General features: G+C 40.6%; 1 protein-coding gene across 2 annotated transcripts in view; it reads left to right on the forward strand.

Annotated features, from left to right (window-relative positions):
- Positions 1 to 19,135, forward strand: part of NWD2 (NACHT and WD repeat domain containing 2) — a 157,622-nt gene that overhangs the window by 73,306 nt on the left and 65,181 nt on the right. Inside the window, exon 3 of one of the 2 annotated variants that reach the window (XM_030564545.1) lies at positions 12,529 to 12,645. In XM_030564545.1, the coding sequence (XP_030420405.1) occupies positions 12,529 to 12,645 (117 nt within the window). Of the gene's footprint in view, positions 1 to 12,528; positions 12,646 to 19,135 lie in introns of those variants that run through there. The other variant, XM_030564546.1, reaches the window with a different exon arrangement.

A 19,135-nucleotide genomic window follows, 5' to 3' on the forward strand; every position in this document is an offset into this window, starting at 1 on the left:
GTACCAGGTCCAAGCTGGTAACTAAGCTTGGAGGTTTCCATGCTAACCCCCATATTTTGGACGCTAAGGTCCAAATCTGGGACTAAGGTTATGATATGGTGTAGCAGCGGGTGGGATCTAGACAGAATCCAGAAGCCAGTAGGAATATTATATTTTTCTTTTCTCTGCTAAGGGCTTTTTAGCAGAGAGAGAAACAGTTGGTTTTAAAAGGGAACCAGAGAGAATTTTTTTTTCTGCTCTCTCTGGCAGTTTGTGGCTTGCATGTTAAGCAAGAAGCCATTACCAGACTGTTAAGGGTCTTTTGTCATGCAATAGCCCTCCCATTAGGAGGCAAGTTCCAGCACTATATGCATGCAGATAAAGTGGTTTTTCAGGTTTACTTAACATTGAAGATTAGCTAAAGGCACTGTTGCTAGGCAGACTTCAGGAGGCAACAGAGAGCCTGCAGTGCAGAAGATAAACACCGGAGGGCACCCCAACACAAGAAAACAGGAATCATGACTTCTAAGGCAAAAATTGAGGCCGAAGAGCAAATCAAAGAAGCTGAACACAGGCGACAACTGGAAATAAAACAAAAAGAGATGGAGATGAAAGAAAGAGAAGAACAAATCAAACAGGCAGCACACAAAAGAAAACTAGAAGAAGAAGAGTTCGCCCACCGAAGGAAACAAGAAGAACAAGAGTTGGCCCACCGCCGAGAAATGGAAAAACAACAAAAAGAGAATGAAGAGAAGGAAAAACAGAGAAAACATGAACTGGAGTTGGCAAAAGCTGGGCTGCCTGTGCCAGCCAACCCTAACAACCCGGCGCCAATTATTGCTCCACAGCACAGGAAATTTCCCACCTACAAGGCAGGTGATGACACCGGATAATAACACTATGCATTTAATCCATAATCGGGAAGAAAATACACTCTTGAGATGGGCTGTAGTACAAAATGGAGAAAGACCTCAGTTCCTGCTTTGATGATAATATATGAATATCTTAATAGAGGAAGGTTTCCCTCATAAGTATTCACAAAAATAAAACTATTTTATTAAATAGTTTCAACTATTATCTGAAGACTGACATAGGCCTCAAAACATCAGGAAATTCTTCGTGTAGATGGAGGTGAGATGGGCAGCCCCACCAGCACAGAGGCAGATGTTAACTATTTTACCTACATGTCCTGAAACAATTGGGAATCCATAAAAAGCAGTGACTAGTCAAATCTAGTTTTGACTAGAGATGTCAAGCAATTAAAAAAATTATTCACGATTAATCACATGATTAAAAAAATTAATCATGTGTTTAATCACATTGTTAAACAGTAATAGAATACCATTTATTTAAATATTTTGGATGTTTTCTACATTTTCAGAGATATTGATTTCAGTTACAACAAACAATACCAAGCGTATAGTGCTTACTTTATATTTATTTTTATTACAGTTATTTACACTGTAAAAAACAAAATACTAGTATTTTTCAAGTCACCTAATACAAGTACTGTCATGCAATCTCTTTATTATGAAAGTTGAACTTACAAATGTAGAATTAAGTATAAGAAAAATTGCATTAAAAAACAAAACAATGTAAAACTTTAGAGCCTACAAGTCCACTCAGTCCTACTTCTTGTTCAGCCAATCACTCAGACAAACAAGTTTGTTTACATTTTCAGGAGATAATGCTGCCCGCTTCTTGTTTACAGTGTCACCTGAAAGTGAGAACAGGCATTTGCATGGCACTGTTGTAGCCGGAATTGCAAGATATTTACATGCCAGATGCGCTAAAGAGTCATATGTCCCTTCATCTTCAACCACCATTCCAGGGGAAATGCATCCATGCTGATGACAATTCTGCTTGATAACAATCCAAAGCAGTGCAGACCAACACATGTTCATTTTCATTATCTGAGTCAGATGCCACCAGCAGAAGGTTGATTTTCTGTTTTGGTGGTTCAGGTTCTGTAGTTGCTCTTGTTGCTCTTTTAAAACTTCTGAAAGCACGCTCCACACCTCGTCCCTCTCAGTTTGGAAGGCACGTCAGATTCTTAAACCTTGGGTCAAGTGATGTAGCTCTCTTTAAAAATCTCACATTGGTACCTTCTTTGCGTTTTGTCAAATCTGCAGTGAAAGTGTTCTTAAAATAAACATGTGCTGGGTCATCATCCGAGACTGCTATAACATGAAATATATGGCAGAATGTGGGCAAAACAGAGCAGAGGACGTACAAGAAGTTCAGTCACAAATTTAATTAACACATTTTTTTGATGCGCGTCATCAGCATGGAAGCATGTCCCCTGGAATGTTGGCCAAAGCATGAAGGGGCATACAAATGTTTAGCATATTTGGCACATAAATACCTTGCAATGCCAGCTACAAAAGTGCCCTGCAAATGCCTGTTCTCACTTTCTGGTGACATTGTAAATAAGAAGAGGGCAGCATTATCTCCTGTAAATGTAAACAAACTTGTTTGTCCTAACGATTGGCTGAACAAGAAATAGGACTGAGTGAACTTGTAGGCTCTGAAGTTTTACATTGTTTTGTTTTTGAGTGCAGTTATGTAACAAAAAAATCTACATTTATAAATTGCAATTTCATGACAGATTGTACTACAATACTCGAATGACGTGGACTGAAAAATACTATTTCTTTTGTTTATCATTTTTACAGTGCAAATATTTGTAATAAAAATAATATACACTTTGATTTCAATTACAATATAATACAATATATATGAAAATGTAGAAGAACATCCAAAATATTTAATAAATTTCAATTGGTATTCTATTGTTTAACAGTGCAATTAAAACTGCGATTAATTTTTTTTAAGTTAAATCGCGTGAGTTAACTGTGATTAATCGACAGCCCTAGTTTTGACGTTAGTATACAAGTGATTTTATCAGGTTTTTTGGCTCAAGTGGGAAAGGTTATATAAAAATTACAAAGAGAAAGTGAGAAAGCATTCTGCAGCAGCTCTGAGATTTTTCTCTCATAAAAATATTTTTTTCTTGGCAGTCTGACCTCCCACTATTTTATGGTTATTATGGGAAGCATTATCTTTTAATACAAAAAAATCATTATTATTATTAGTTTGAAGTGATGCCCATGAAGTACTAGGCACTTTTCAAACATACAAGAAGGGACATAGCTTCTTACTGTAACAGATAGAGTATTTGGGTGGATGAAACTTTTTATTCTTTATATGTGGTCCTCTACTTATAAGATCTGATCAGTGTCTGGCTACCATGAAAACCACATACTGTAGAGTATCCTCAAGTCATCATCTGCTTGATAAATCGTGACCTAACTTAAATTCATTCTAATATATTCAGTGATCCAGTTTTTTCTGCGTCATCTGGCGCCACCGATAACAGGGTCTCAATTGTTGCAAAACATCAGATCTGTCAGGCTTCCTGTGTTGACCACTCCTGTGGGACGTAATTACCATCTCTGGAGAAATGTGACTGAATACATTAATTCCATCTCTGAATTGGCTTAGGATAGACTCTATTAGTTCCATTTGTTTTCCTTTGAATCACAAAAATGTTTCTGAAAAACATGCATTTTGATTTGGACTGTTGTTAAAATAGAGATAAAAAGTATGCTAGAAAGTGTACCTCCAGAACACATTATATTTTGAATCTTTAAACAGCTTGACATATATCCGTTTCTCTAGGTTTATTTTAAACTGAGAAACTAGCTCATAATGGAAACATTTTCTCAGGATAATTAACAACTGTTAAGTGGGGGCATCTTCTAGTGTGGGGAGGAAAAAAAGATATATGATAAACAGAAGAAAGAAAATCCATTGTGCACAAGAAAATGAAGGCATCCAGAGTCAAGCAAAAAAGTTCACGTATATTGTTAACAATTTACAGTCTTTTCTGCTTAAAGGGCTCAACAGGCTAATGCACCCTACAGAAAGATATACAAAATAAAATGCTAATTTCTTTCAATTAGTAAGAAAAAAAGAATGACCTATAAAGATGATAGGAGTTGTTATGACAGAAGCTTAGGAAAGCAAACAGAAAACACTGACTCATGAGTGAAAAGCTTAAAAAAAAGAAATCAGATGTGCAAATAGACTAGCCTCAAAGTCAGTCTAGCTTGGGCAGTGAACTCTTACACAGAGTGTCAAGTTGGCAACCAAGTTAGGCAATAATACTGAGTAATATTTCTATTAGGGTGGACATTGGGTGAGCAATGTCTCCAGTTATGAGTACAGTAACTCCTTACTTAACGTTGTAGTTATGTTCCTGAAAAATGCAACTTTAAGTGAAACAATGTTAAATGAATCCAATTGTCTCATAAGATTTAATGTAAATGCCAGGGGTTAAGTTCCAAGGAAATTTGGGGAGGGGGGCAGACAAAAGGCATTATATACTGTATAGTACTGTACTGTGGTTGAGAAGTGCCCCTGGCTTACCACACACAGGCACAGCTCGCTGCAGGCAAGGACGCTAGGAAGCACCTTTGCAGCAGCAACAGCAACTTCCCCGGAGAACAGGCTCGGATTTTGCTGGGAATGCTCCAGGCCCGCCTCTTCCTGTCCCCACTCCACTCCAGGCACACGACTTTCCACCCCCACTCCATCTCCTCTCCGGAGCATGCCATATCCCTCCCCCCGCAAAGTCCTAAGCTTCCCTGCTCCTGCCCCTCCCTCCCAGAAAGTCCTAAGCGCCGCCAAACAGCTGTTTAGTGGCATTTAGGATTTTCTGGGAGGGAGGGGGAGGAGTGGAGATGCAGGGCTTACCTGCTTCTCCCCCTCCCGCCCAGCACTTCGCACTTAGGACTTTCTAGGAGGGAGGGGCAGGAGCAGGGAAGCCCTGCGTCTCCACTTCTCCGCCTCCTTCCCAAAAAGTCCTAAGCACCGCCAAACAGCTGGGGGAAACACAGGAGGGCGGGGGAGGAGGCGGAGAAGCGGAACTTAGGCAATGCTCCCTTGTAAAGTTGCTGCTCTTCCACAGAATCTTACAAGCAGGCAGCCAAATGATGTTATAAGTGTGCATTGCACAACTTGAAACGAGCATGTTCCCTAATTAAGCAGGGAGGTAACATTGAAACCACGTTAAGTGGGACAACGTTAAATGAGGAGTTACTGTAATAAATATGCTTTGACATCAGTCACAAGCATCTTCTTGTTCCGCTGTATCCCATATACTCCTTCTTTCTAAATTCTCAGGTTCCATGCGCATATAGGTTTGACACCTATATCAGCTTGCTGGGCAGGGCAAACTTCTCATGTGACAGTTGATTTTTAATAGCTTGACACTGAATCACCACATTGCAATGTAACATCATGACGTCAAGATGCAGAGTCATCATGTTGTAACACAATGGTATGAAGTTGTGATGCAAGATTAGGTCATGATGGTGTCACGCCAATCCTGAAAGATATTTTTTGAGACATTACAGCCCAGTTTTCAAAAGTGGCCTCTTATTTTTGCCCACACACAGTTGTGCGAGCATGCCTGTTTGGATATGCAGTTACTAGGCACAAATTTACAAACCACTATCAAAAATTTGGTCCAGGAGAGCTCAGGCAAAATTGAGATGGAAGCATGCTTATGAGCAATAAAGCATAGGGATTTATCCTAGAATTATTTCTTTTCTGTGTCTCTCTTTATGGGTCTTGAATACCCCTATGCATAGACGCCGACTTCCTCTCAACCCCCCTCTATCCCAGGCCCACCCTCACTCCACCCCTTCCTCGCCTCTTCCTTCTCTCACCCTGCTTCTTCCCACACATGCCCTACCTCTTCCCACCCCTTCCACCAAGCATGTCCCATCCCTGCTCCTCCAGAGCATGCAGGAGGCGCTGGGAGGGAGAGAAGGAGTTGATCAGCGGGGCCACCAGTGAGTGGGAGGCACTGGGCAGAGGAAGGGAGCTTGGCTGCCGGTGAGTGCTAAGCACCTGCTAAGTTTTTTCCCAGGGTGCTCCAGCACTGGAGCACCCTTGCAGTCAGCACCTATGTCGCTAAGATTTGCTTACCAAAGCAAAGCGTGTTTACTAGTGCTAAGTGAACTGTAGCTGCAAAAGATTCATCATTTGTGTTGCAATAAATTGCCTGGAGAGATTGTGGAATCACTCCATCACTGAGATTTTTAAGAGCAGATTAAAAAAAACACCTCACAGGAATGGTCTAGAGCAGTGGTCCCCAACCTTTTTGTGACCAGTAGCACATTCACATTTTCAGAAGACTGAGGCGGGCGCCAACAATTTTTCAAGGCTTAGTTTGTATTTGTGTATTAAATAATACAAAAAACATGTTTAATATTACATAATATATGAATCCAGAGAGAAGAGAGAAGCTGGTGAAAAGCCACAAGGACAGAGAACACCAGTGCCCACAGCCCTGGAGTACTCTGTCCCCAGCAGGCGCGGAGCCCCAGATTCTCTTCTTTGCTGGGCACTAAGTGGGCTTCGCACCTTCTGGGGACCAAGAACACCAGCACCTGCAGCCCCAGAGTTCTCTGTCCCCAGCAGGCGCGGGGCCGCGGCTTCTGTCCAGCTTATGCCACGGCCACGCACCTGCCAGGGACCGAGAACACCGGCACCTGCAGCCCCAGAGTTCTCTGTCCCTGGCAGGCGTTGGGCTGCAGCTTCGCTCCCCTGCTTGGAACTAGGCAGGCCCTGCATCTTCCAGGAACAGAGAACACCACGCCCGCAGCCTGAGGTCTCTGTCCCTGGCAGGTCCCCTGCTGGGCACCAGGCGAGTGCACATAAATGCCCCGGCCCGTGGGCACCACATTGGGGACCACTGGTCTAGGGAATACTTAGTCCTGCCGTGAGTGCAGGGGACTGGACTAGATGACCTCTCGAGGTCCCTTACAATTCTCTGATTTAATAATGTTGCCCTTAGCCTGAGAGGATAGACAATATTTGGGGCCTTACAGGGTTATTTCCATTAGTAGGAGAAATTAATGATAGAATCAGTTAGTTCTTTGATGCAATTCTGTTTGTTTACAAAGACTATATATACAAAATCTTTTCCCCTGAATACAGAAGCAGGAAGCAGTTTCTTTGTTCAGAGATCTGTGCTCACTTTCCTGTCGGTCCTGTGTCTCAAGGAGTTCTGTTTCTGTTCCCTCTCAAGGCTATGCTATCATCTGCTTCTCTGGCTGCTTTCTGCTCCCAACCAATCAATTCTTCAGCCTCTGCATTTTCAGTCAGTCCCAGGGACACCCTTTTTATTCTCCCTGAGTTAGTTCTTGTTCCGCCCTTTCCATGCTGGGCTGTGCCTTCAGCAATGGTTTCTATTATTTCAGCTGTCCCTAAACAAATGGACATTTAATTGCGCCTTCATTTAGCATGAATGAAAGGTGGCTAGTGCATCCACCAGCTTCAGCAATATAATGTGATTGCCTAAAAACTTGCTGGTCCCCAACAACATCCTCTAGTCTAGTACAACAGTAATAATGTATTTCCACGTTAGTATCGGGAGATCCTAAACCTCACTTTCCAGCAAAAAGGAAAGATTATTCACCAGTAACTGTAGTTCTTTATGAGTGCTGCCTCTGCATTAATACATGCCCCAACCCCGTTCATGTCTTCTTCAGCATTCTACCATCATCGGGCTCTGAGGGACTGAGTCAGGTGGGCCCCAACTAGCCTTTTACAACCATTGCTCCAAGTGTTCATTTCCAGCATCCTAATGAGCCCTGCTTTTGAGAAAGTACCTGAAGCTCCAATAAAAATAAAGCTCATCTATGCAGGAGACACAACGTACTCAGGGGCCAGCCCAAGACTGTGGAATAAATGCCCTGGCAGCTAAAGACCATCACAAACCTCAGCCCCTTCTAGTGTAAGTGCAAGGTTGTCATAAACAGATAGCTAAGGGTTAATGTCTCTTTCACCTGAAACACCTGACCAAAGAACCAATCAGGAAACCGGATTTTTTCAACTTTGGGTGGAGGGAAGTGTGTGTCTGAGTCTTTTGTCTGTCTGCCTGTTTCCTCTGAGCTTTGGAGAAGTAGTTCTATTTTCTAGTCTTCTGTTTCTAAGTGTAAGGACAAAGAGATCAGATAGTAAGTTCTATGGTTTCTTTTCTTTGGTATTTGCATGAATATAAGTGCTGAAGTGCTTTAATTTGTATTCTTTTTGAATAAGGCTGTTTATTCAATATTCTTTTAAGCAATTGACCCTGTGTGGTATCATCTTAATACAGAGAGAACATTTGTATTTTTTCTTTCTTTTTATATAAAGCTTTCTTTTAAGACCTGTTGGAGTTTTTCTTTACTTCAGAAAAATTGAGTCTGTACTCACCAGGGAATTGGTGGGAGGAAGAAATCAGGGGAGGTCTGTGTGTGTTGAATTGGCTAGCCTGATTTTGCATTTCCTCTGGGTGAATAGGAAAGTCCTTTTTGTTCCCAGGACTGGGGAATGGAGAGGGGGAATCACTCTGTGTAGTTTCACAGAGCTTGTGTCTGTGCATCTCTCCAGGAGCACCTGGAGGGGGGAAGGGAAATAGGATTATTTCCCTTTGTTGTGAGACTCAAGGGATTTGGGTCTTGGGGTCCCCAGGGAAGGTTTTTCAGGGGGACCAGAGTGCCCCAAAACACTCTAATTTTTTGGGTGGTGGCAGCAGGTACCAGGTCCAAGCTGGTAACTAAGCTTGGAGGTTTTCATGCTAACCCCCATATTTTGGACGCTAAGGTCCAAATCTGGGAATAAGGTTATAACAAAGGTGCATTTCTTTGGCCTTGCCTTTTCTAACATAAACAAATAACGTGTGAGTATATAATATATTTTATTGGATCAACTTCTGTTGGTGAAAGAGACAAGCTTTTGAGCTTACAGAGCTCTTCTTCAGATCTGAAAAAGGTACTCAGATCTGGTCTAAACTACAGACTTCTGTTAGTATAACATCATCACTCAGGGGTGTGTATTTTTCACACTCTTGAGCGACGTACTTATACCTACCTAACCCCCCGTGTACACAGCGTTATGTCAGCAAGAGAGCTTCTCCTGCCCAACCTAGCTGCCACCTCTCAGGAAGGTGAATTAACTACACTGACGAGAAGGCACTCTCCCATTGGCTTGGAGCGTCTTCATGAAAACACTGCAATGGCACAGCTGCATCGGTGCAGCTACACTCATGCAGTGTTTTAAGGTTAGACTTGCCCACAGAGTGTCACAGCTAAAAACAAGGTGGAACAGATTGTTTAGCATAAGAAGTTAACACGTACTGTAAGAGACCTTTCAAGGTGAAGTGCCCAGTTAACATCTCTGGAGTCATAGAACAAAGAAGCGGGGAGAGGGGGGAAGTTAGTCGGTTACAGATTGTTGTAATGAGCCATAAATCCAGTGGCTTTCTTAAGTCCATGATTTTTAGTGTCTAGCAAAGTTATGAATTTAAGCTTCCAGGCTCGTCTTTTGAAGGTGTTATGCAGGCTTCCTTTGAGGATGAGGACTAAGAGGTCAGATATAGAACGATCACTTTTTGAGAAGTGTTCATCCACTGGGGATATGATTTTTTTTTGTCTTTTATCACTTTTTTGTGTGAGTTTATTCAAGAGCCTAGCGATTCTCATTTCACTCACACAGTTGTTGTTGGGGCATTTAGTGCATTGGAGGATGGGCATTACATGCTGTGATAGCGGTGTTCAGGGGCGTATTGACCACCATACCAATAGAGAGATGTCTGTAAGTTTTGAGTCAGTTGTTACGGCGGAGTCTGGTGCTGCTTTGAGTTGGTGTGTCCTGGCCTGTGGGGCACTTGCTTCTGATGATGAGCTTGGCAAAGTTGGGAGTTGCTTGAAGGGGGGCAGGGTTGGGAAAGATTTCTTTCAGGATGGGGTCCCCATCAAATATGGATTATAATTCTTTAATGATACCCTGTATGGGTTCCAGTCTGGGGTGTTAGGTAACAACTAAATATGTGCAGTTGGATCCGATTTTTTTTCCACATTGAAGCAGATTCTTTCAGGGTATTTGGGTAGCCCGTTCCATGATGCCATCTAGTTCTGAGACCAACATGACTACAACAACACTGAACAATAACACACACACTACAAAATAAAACACTGCCAATTACACACACTTTTCTACCTGGAGAGAGGATGAGAGAACAAATGTGAAAGATGTTAGTCCCATTGCTCAGTGCATTAATGGAAGGTGCTCAGATACTACAATGATGAGCACAGAATAAGAACCTGAAAAGAATAGAAAGTCAGTGGCACCAGGTATTCACCCCTCAAGAAAAAAAATATGAAAATGTAGAATTCCTTGTCAGTCATCTTTCTTTTTTGTCAGTAAAGAAAGAAGTTATGACTTAGAAAACACCCAAGGAGAAGTCTTTTGAGAAATCTGACATTTTTACTTAGTCCCATTTCTGGAGATAATCACATTTTAATAAATCAGAATGCATTTACCATGTGTACAAGGCACAAAATTTGATTCAAAAAGTAGAAGACAATAACAATAAAATCATTTAAACATAAGATACTAGTTTTTTTTGTCTATTCTACTGAAATTTTGCTGGGCGATTTTGTTATTAGAAAGAAACCTTCTGACTTTTCATAACATATAGAGGAGAGGCACACAGCATGCTAGAAAGTCAACCTTGACACACTGTTCTCTCTTCTGTCCTAGCTCAAGTTCTCTGACTTCCGACTGGTCAGTTAGAGTAAAAATTTCCTTTGATGCCTGAGAAAATTCTTGAGTGACAAGTTCATCTGGCTGCAAATTCAAATATCTGTGGAATTGAGAATATATGACTGAATTAGCAGCAAAGAATCCTGTGGCACTTTATAGACTAACAGACGTTTTGGAGCATGAGCTTTCGTGGGTGAATACCCACTTCCTCACGAAAGCTCATGCTCCAAAACGTATGTTAGTCTATAAGGTGCCACAGGATTCTTTGCTGCTTTTACAGATCCAGACTAACACGGCTACCCTCTGATACATGACTGAATTAGTTAATTTATGTCTTATGCAATCCTAATATTCAGGCATCTGATGAAAACAACACAGAGTTCAAAAATAAATCCATAGATAAATAATGGGAAGGAGAAAGAAATATGGAGAAAAGAAATATTTTCACTTGTAAATAGAAAAAGATCAATGAAGCAGAGAGATGCAGGAAGGCTGAGATGGCAAGAGCTGCAAAGAAGTTTCTTGCTCTAATGAGTGTTTTGGACATAGTTTATGTAAAGTAAAAATGTATAAAATTAGTCTGTCTGACACTATTCTCTTTTGTTCCACTTTATAATGCACTTCACTCTTTGGGCTGTTTCACCACATGTGGTCTCTTACCTCCAGCGTGTAGTGCCTGTGGTCCCAATCCTGCAAACAGTTATGTACATGCTTAATTTTACTATGAATACTCATGGCAGTAAAGCATGTACATAACTGTTGGCAGGATTGGGTCTTATAACCTATCAGTCATTGTTACCAGAACCTTTCTAAGATTTGTCTGTTTACAAGTGGGTTAACTTGACTAATGTATCAACCATATACGTTTTAGATGGTAAGTTCTTCAGTGCAGGGACTCTCTCTTACTACTGTGTTCAGACTGTATTAAGCACAATATGGTTCCATCTTGATTGAGGAGTCTAGGTGCTATTACAATACAAATAAATATGTAAATTAAATAATGAAGATATGTCCCAATACTGTTTTTTAATTGTGCAGTAATGACTTCTTTACAATAGTATCACGTGGTTTTATTGAAAACTGATAGTAGCGTAAATAAGCAAATCGCAGCAGGATATATCATCAATTTATTTTTTTAAGAACCTGAGACAGATAAAGGACTCTGTTCCTTTAAATAAAATGTCCTGCAATAATGAAACTTCCATCCATTAACAGTTAAAATATGTAGCGAAACCACGCTTCATCACTAAATCTCTTTAAATAAATGTAGCAACCTCAACCAGCTTCTTTCATGCATTTGCTTGCATCCTATTAACCTTATAAAACTGAATCTATAGCAACAGATGAAAGTTTGAAGAGCAAGCCATCTGCTATTATAAATTCATGCATTTTTTGCTTCCAGAGCAACAAAGCATTAGGGAACAAAGGAAGAGTGATATTACAGTATCTAATCCAATCCTGTCTTTTTCATTCATTTTAGCACAGGATAGTTTGATCTCTGGAGGGGTCAAAAAGTCACTGGGTGAAATCTGAGCTGTGTTGAAGTCAATTGCAACTTGACTTCATAGGGGCCAGGATTTTGACCAGAGTCTTGTAATTATTATTATTCATTTATTATTTGCATTACAATAGCAACTAGAATCCCCATCTGAGATCGGGACATCAGTGTGCTAGGTGCTGTACAAACATATAGTAAGAGGCAGTCCCTGCCCCAAAGAATTTACAGTCTAAATAGAGAAGACAGTGGGAGGGGAAACAAAGAGGTAAGTTGACTTGCCTACATCACAGAGCTGGTCCATGTTAGGACTGGGAATAGCACCCAGTTCCACCCACTGCTCTACCCACTGGCCCACATTAACTCTTAACTGAGATCTTGATCATCTTGTTATGTAGGAGAAGCTTAAACTAATGAATAAAACTAACAGTGTGTTATACATTGATTTCCAGGTCATAGACTTATACTGGGGAGTAGAAACAGAAGAGTGGGACAGTCCTGAGCTCCAGAAGACTCGTATGAAGCTGTTAGAAGATTGCTTGAAAACTTCTACAGGTCCATGTTTTGTTGTGGGTATACAAATAATGCTTTACATTAAAACAAAAATACGTTGATAGCTATCCTAGCATCTGTAGTGCAGTTAAAGGCTTTTTCTTAGACAAATGTATTTTCTCTTTTACTTCTAAAATATTCCTTATATACTTCTTACTATACATTTGAAATATCAGACTTGAGATTTCCCAGACGATGCTGCAAATTGTCAATGGTAAAGGAGGACTGGCCCTTCACAGCCAGCCCATTTTTGGGGGGTTGGTGCCCCCATTTGGAGGGCACTATGACTGCTGACCAATGGCAGCACTCCTTGGTTAGGGAATTAATTCCAAGTACTTCTCCCAAGTTCTGGTATTGGCAGGCCAACAAGGGCTTGCCTATAAAAGAACAGCAGCAGGCAGAGGTTATCCTCCTCAATCCAATCTCTGCTGGCAGGCCAAGGAAATGTAGGATGCTATTTCCATCTGAACATCAAAATGGGGGATGGTCAGTGACAGCCTGTGAAGGCTGTAGCTATTCTCTCTCTCTCACACGCATGCAAAACACCTATAGTTTACTGCTGCCAGGACAGATTGCTTTTAGAAGGTACTTCAAGGTTCAATAACATTGTAGACACCTGGCAAAAAAAATCCTGTTTTCATCCTGACTAGCCCTCCCATCAACTTTTGTAAAAGTGGCATACATTCTCCTGTATAATAGGAGTAGATATTTGTTAAGGTTGTAGCTAGTATCTTACCTGAAGCTCAAGAAAAGATCTTCTGCCATAGAATCATAGAAATATAGGGCTGCAAGGGACTTTGAGAAGTCATCAAGTCCAGCCCCCTGCACTTAGGCATCCGTGACAAGGTTTGTCTAACCTGTTCTTAAAAATCTCCAGTGATGAGAATTCCACAACCTCCTTTGGAAGCCTATTCCGGAACTTATGATTAGAAAGTTTTTCCTAATATCTAACCTAAATCTTTTAAGCCCATTACTTCTTGCCCTACTTTCAGTGGACATGGAGAATAATTGATCACTGTCTTCTTTATAACAGCCCTTAACATATTTGAAGACTATCAGGTTCTCTCCTCACTCTTCTTTTCTCAAAACTAAACATGCCCAATTTATTTTAACCTTTCCTCATAAGTCAGGTTTTCTAAACCTTTTATCATTTTTTATTGCTTTCCTTTGGACTTGCTCAGTTTATCCACATCTTTTCTAAAGTGTGGCGCTCAGAACTGAACACAGTACTCCAGCTGAGGCTTCACCAGTGCTGAGTACAGCAATTACCTCTTTTTTTTTTGTCATAAACAGATGGTTAAGGGTTAATGTCTCTTTTACCTGTAAAGGGTTAAAAAGCTCAGTAAACCTGGCTGACACTTGACCAGAGGACCAATAAGGGGGACAAGATACTTTCAAATCTTGGTGGAGGGAAGTCTTTGTTTGTGCTTTTTGTTTTGTTCATTGTTCGCTCTTGGGACTAAGAGGGACCAGATGTACACCTAGGCTCTCCAAATCTTTCTGAATCAGTCTTTCATGTTTCAAAATTGTAAGTAATAGCCAGGCAAGGTGGATTAGTCTTATTTTTGTTTTCTCAACTTGTAAATGTTTCTTTTTGCTGGAAGGATTTTTACCTCTGTTTGCTGTAACTCTGAACCAGACTAGAGGGGATTTCCTCTAAGCTATATAAATCTAAGTACCCTGTAAAGCATTTTCTATCCTGATTTTACAGAGATAATTTTTACCTTTCCTTTTTTTAATTAAAAGCTTTCTTTTTAAGAACCTGATTGATTTTTCCTTGTTTTAAGATCCAAGGGATTGGGTCTGAACTCACCAGGGATTGGTGGGGGGAAAGAAGGGGAGATGGTTAATTTCTCCTTGCTTTAAGATCCAAGGGTTTGGATCTGTGTTCCCCAGGGAAGGTTTTGGGGGAACAGAAAGTGTGCCAGACACTAAATTCTGGCTGGTGGCAGTGTACCAGATCTAAGCTAGTAATTAAGCTTTGAAGTGTTCATGCAGGTCCCCACTTTTTGTACTCTAAAGTTCAAACTGGGGAAAGAAACCTTGACATTCTTACATATGCCATTCCTGCTAATACACCCCAGAATGATATTAGCCTTTTTCTCAATTACATCACACTGTTGACTCATATTCAAATTGTGATCCACTATAACCTACAGATTCTTTTCGGCACCACTACTTCCTATCCTGTTATTCCCCATTTTGTAGTTGTGCATTTGATTATTTTTTTCCTTCCAAAGTGTAATGCTTTGTACCTGGTATTACTGAATTTCATCTTGTATTAATTTCAGACGAGTTTTCTAATTTATCAAGGTCATTTTTAATTCTAATCCTGTCCTCCAAAGTGCTTGCAACGCCACCCAGCCTGGTGTCATTTGCAGATTTCATAAGCATACTTTCCACAGCATTATCTAAGTCATTATCAAAAATATTGACTAGTACGAGACTCAGGACTGACCTCAGCAGATATACCCTTCAAGTTTGATAGCTTGATAACTGCTCTTTGAGTATTGTTTTTCAACCAATTGTGCGCCCATTTTATAGTAGTTTAATCTAGACAACATTTCCCTAGTTTGCTTATGAGAATATTATGTGGGACTGTTTTTAAAGCCTTACGAAAATCAAGATATATAATGTCTTCTGCTTCACTCATATCCACCAAGCCAGTAACCCTGTCAAAAGAAGAAAATTAGGTTGGTTTGGCATGATTTGTTCTTGACTAACCCATGATGGCTATTTCGTATAACCCTATTATCCTCTAGGTAGTTACAAATTTATTGTTTAATAATTTGTTCAAGTATGTTTCCAGGTATCAAAGTTAGGCTGACTGGTCTATAATTCCCTAGGGTCATCTTTGTTTCCCCTTGTTAGAGATAGCTGCAATGTTTGCCCATCACAATATCTTCAATTCTGAATTTATGGCACCAAGTCAAATGTTAATTTGAGCTCAGGTATCAGAGGGGTAGCCGTGTTAGTCTGGATCTGTAAAAAGCAACAAAGAGTCCTGTGGCACCTTACAGACTAACATAAAATGTATTTGTTAGTCTATAAGGTGCCACAGGACTCTTTGTTGTTTAATTTGAGCTCAGTAACTGAAAGACACTAGGAGTAGACTGCATCAGTTAAATTCTGCGAAATAGGAATCCTCTCTTTGCAGTGACGCAATATGCGCTAAATGTTCCTGGCAGTGGTGTTATATTCATTATATGGTGCAGATAGACTTGTAAGTTTAATTTCCCTTTCCCTTAGAAAAATTTGTGCCTTGCTTTAATGAGCACATAGGTAAAAAATACTGAAAAATATTTTTGGCACATCAGTATGTGGCATATAGACTGTATTAATCTTGCATATTGATTCAGAACAAAAGTTATCATTCTTCTGCCAACTTTTTAAATAAGGTGTTCCTTTTAACACTTTCTGGGTAGATTAAGGTAACCAATGAGGTTGGATATATAATGGCAGAACCAGAAATAGGACGCCTCTACCTCGATATAATGCTGTCCTTGGGAGCCAAAAAATCTTACCGCATTATAGGTGAAACTGCGTTATATTGAACTTGCTTTGATCCACCGGAGTGCTAACTTACCGCTTTATATCCGAATTTGTGTTATATCAGGTTGCGTTATATCGGGGTAGTGCTATATTTGAACAATTTAGACTTAAGCATCATAAGTTAGCACTGATATCTGAAACACAAAGCAATTTGGGAGGCAGGTGGATTTGTTTTGTTTGTGTGTGAAGTATATATGGGCTGGGATTCTTTGTAAGTACAGTGAGCAAGGCTGTTTCACTGGAGATGTATACTGCCTGGAAGGAATTTTTAGTCAGACTGTTGTCTGTTGGGGTTTTTTTGTTTTGTATTTTTTGTTAACACCTATCTAACTTCAGTGAATAATAAACACCTGGGAACATAGTCTTTATTAAGGATTCTGCACCCTGCTCTTTGGTTAGGGAATGAGAAAACACTCAGTCAACACCTGAGACACCGGGTAATCCCTCTGAGTCCTCTACTCATGACATTCCACCTATTCCTAAGTAAAATTAAATTAAAAAAATGTTTCTTTGGAAAACACCTTCCAGCCCTTCATTTTGCAATAAAAAGGCACATTACATTTCACAGACCCCATAAAAAGAAAGCTTAAGCAGGTCATTTGTAAAGGATGTGTGAGTTTGTTGTGAGTGTAAAGAGAGAACAATAAAATCAGTGGCAGCAGCCAGCATATCCAACTTCTACAGTTAATAAGCCATGTCCTCAACTGTACCATAGTAGTATTCAGGACATGTCAGCGAATGAAGACCGACACGGGGACAGTTTTAAGTGTCAGGCTGCAACATTATTAAACTTAACCAAAGGAGGGGTGCTACCTGTCCTGTCAACCAAACTCTTGCATACCAGGCATTTTAGGTGGTTCCAGTGCAGCGTTACAAGGCTCCTACTGCATAGCCCATAACTCAGGATAGACTCTCCTCAGCTTACCTCTTAGATTCAGCTCTCTCATCTGAATCCTTTCACTCACAGCCACACACCCTGCGAGGTGGACAGAAAGTACTGAAATGTGACGGGGGGAGGAACTTGGCCTGTACATGCCACAAGGTCTCCCCCATCCCCTGGGCATAAAGCCCACCAGCGAAATCCCAGGTCTTTTACTTCTCAGAACAATCCCTGCCTTTTAACCACACGGGAAACTGGCTGCAATTTGCAACAAACCAATGTCCCTACCAAGTACTATCACTGGTTTCTAAATCTTATTCCCGTTGAACCTAACTGTGCCTTCCGACTGCTGCGAGGAAGGCAGAAAATCCACCGGGACTCTACCAATTTGGCCCAAGCAAGGGACCAGTCAGCTCCCCTCCTACTCCAGCTGGCCAATGGGCAGAGTAGTAGGGGTCACCCTTGCATTCCCCCAGTGTGTGCTCTCCTCCGCACTTCTAGAGGGGCTGTTCCAGTCACCGCCTATCCCATAAAGTTTGCCACCTGTTGAGGCAGCTGGATGGCAATAGCAGAGGAGGAGGGTGCAAAATTGGTTTCCAAAGCTCGTTTAAGGTGTCCTCATCTTGGGGCTGTTTGATGTTTTCCCAGACTTATATACTTTTTTTAAGACCAGGATTGCTCTGTCCACTGACTGCTTGTCATTGCAAGGAGCCATTCTGGCCACCAAGGATCAACATGGCAGGAAGGCATTTTGACCATGCTTCATTTTTTTTTTACCATGCCCCCTACATTGGTTTCAGGAGGGAGATGATGTAAAAGCTGCAACCCAAATATTTCCCCTACCCCTCCAATTCCAGGGGAATCTTCAGAGAGTCACTTAAGATGGCTTTAAGTCTGATTAGTGCTGCAGGAGCCATGCAAAATCGATTAAATGGAGCCGAGTGTCCAGCCCAGTATCCTTGCTCTTAAATCTACAGACTGGTTTTTAAAAAATCCACAAATGTCTCTTTCACTTTCCTTGTTAGAGAACTGTCTGGAGATGTGATAATATTGTGGAATTATTACAGCAAGTTGTTAACAATAAGCAGCAATTGCTTATCGAGCAGAACCCAGGTCATTGAGAGACGACATGCAGGCCCAGAGCCTCAAAGATATTGAGAAGCTGGTTCCTACTGAAATCAATGGAACTTTGGTGCCCAATTACCTTTGCAGATCTGTGCCTCAGTATTTTGCTGTCATTACTGGGATCTGCCAATTGATGTGAAATTCTGCTCAGTAGAAGCCAGAAAACCTCTGAAGATTAAAAGGAAGAAAATAAAGATCTTAGTATAAAAACCAAGATTAAAAGGAAGAAAATAAAGATCTTAGTATAAAAGCCACTTTCAAGAAAAGTGTTTGCTAGTTTAAAAAAAAGACTATTTTTTGTTGTTGTTTTTTCTCAGAATAGCAAACTGTTGTAGCTAGGTAGAGCTAGTTACGTATGAGATAACAGCCCAGCCTCATACTCACAACCTCCCAATAGCGCTTAGTCAATATAACTTTTTAAACAAGTATTTTGTTGGGTTTTTGCTATTGATGAGATGTTTCAGACACTGTATTAAGGCTTCACCTCCCTCCTGGCCCTGTCAGTTGGTTGCTATATTTTCTCCATCTGCACCCACCATTTGTGTATCAGTTTTACTTCAGGGCCTCATCTTAGCAAAATCAGTAAAGTCTCCTACATCATGCTGATGTTTAATACAAAAGTCTCCCCTATGGGGTTTCATTTATTGTTATTAAACAAAATATATTCAGCTGTTCACGCCGTATCCAGGCTAATCAACCAGAGTTGGCTGAAGTTATTTTTAGTCAGAGAATGGCCTTCTTTCAAAAACAAAATTTGTTCAGTTTTTATGGGGGGAAAAGGTTGTGCATCTTTTCAATATTTTTCCAATTATTTATCAAAAACATTATTAAAATGTTTATCAAACTTTTCAATTACCAAACACCAGGTTTTTAGTAAATACAATTTCTATCACCATTCTGATGTTTTCAGTAAAAATTCCTGCAACATTTATGATTTTTTTTAAAAGGGT

The sequence above is a fragment of the Gopherus evgoodei genome, chromosome 5 (assembly GCF_007399415.2).
Source record: "Gopherus evgoodei ecotype Sinaloan lineage chromosome 5, rGopEvg1_v1.p, whole genome shotgun sequence".
In the NCBI taxonomy this organism is placed as follows: Eukaryota; Metazoa; Chordata; order Testudines; family Testudinidae; genus Gopherus; species Gopherus evgoodei.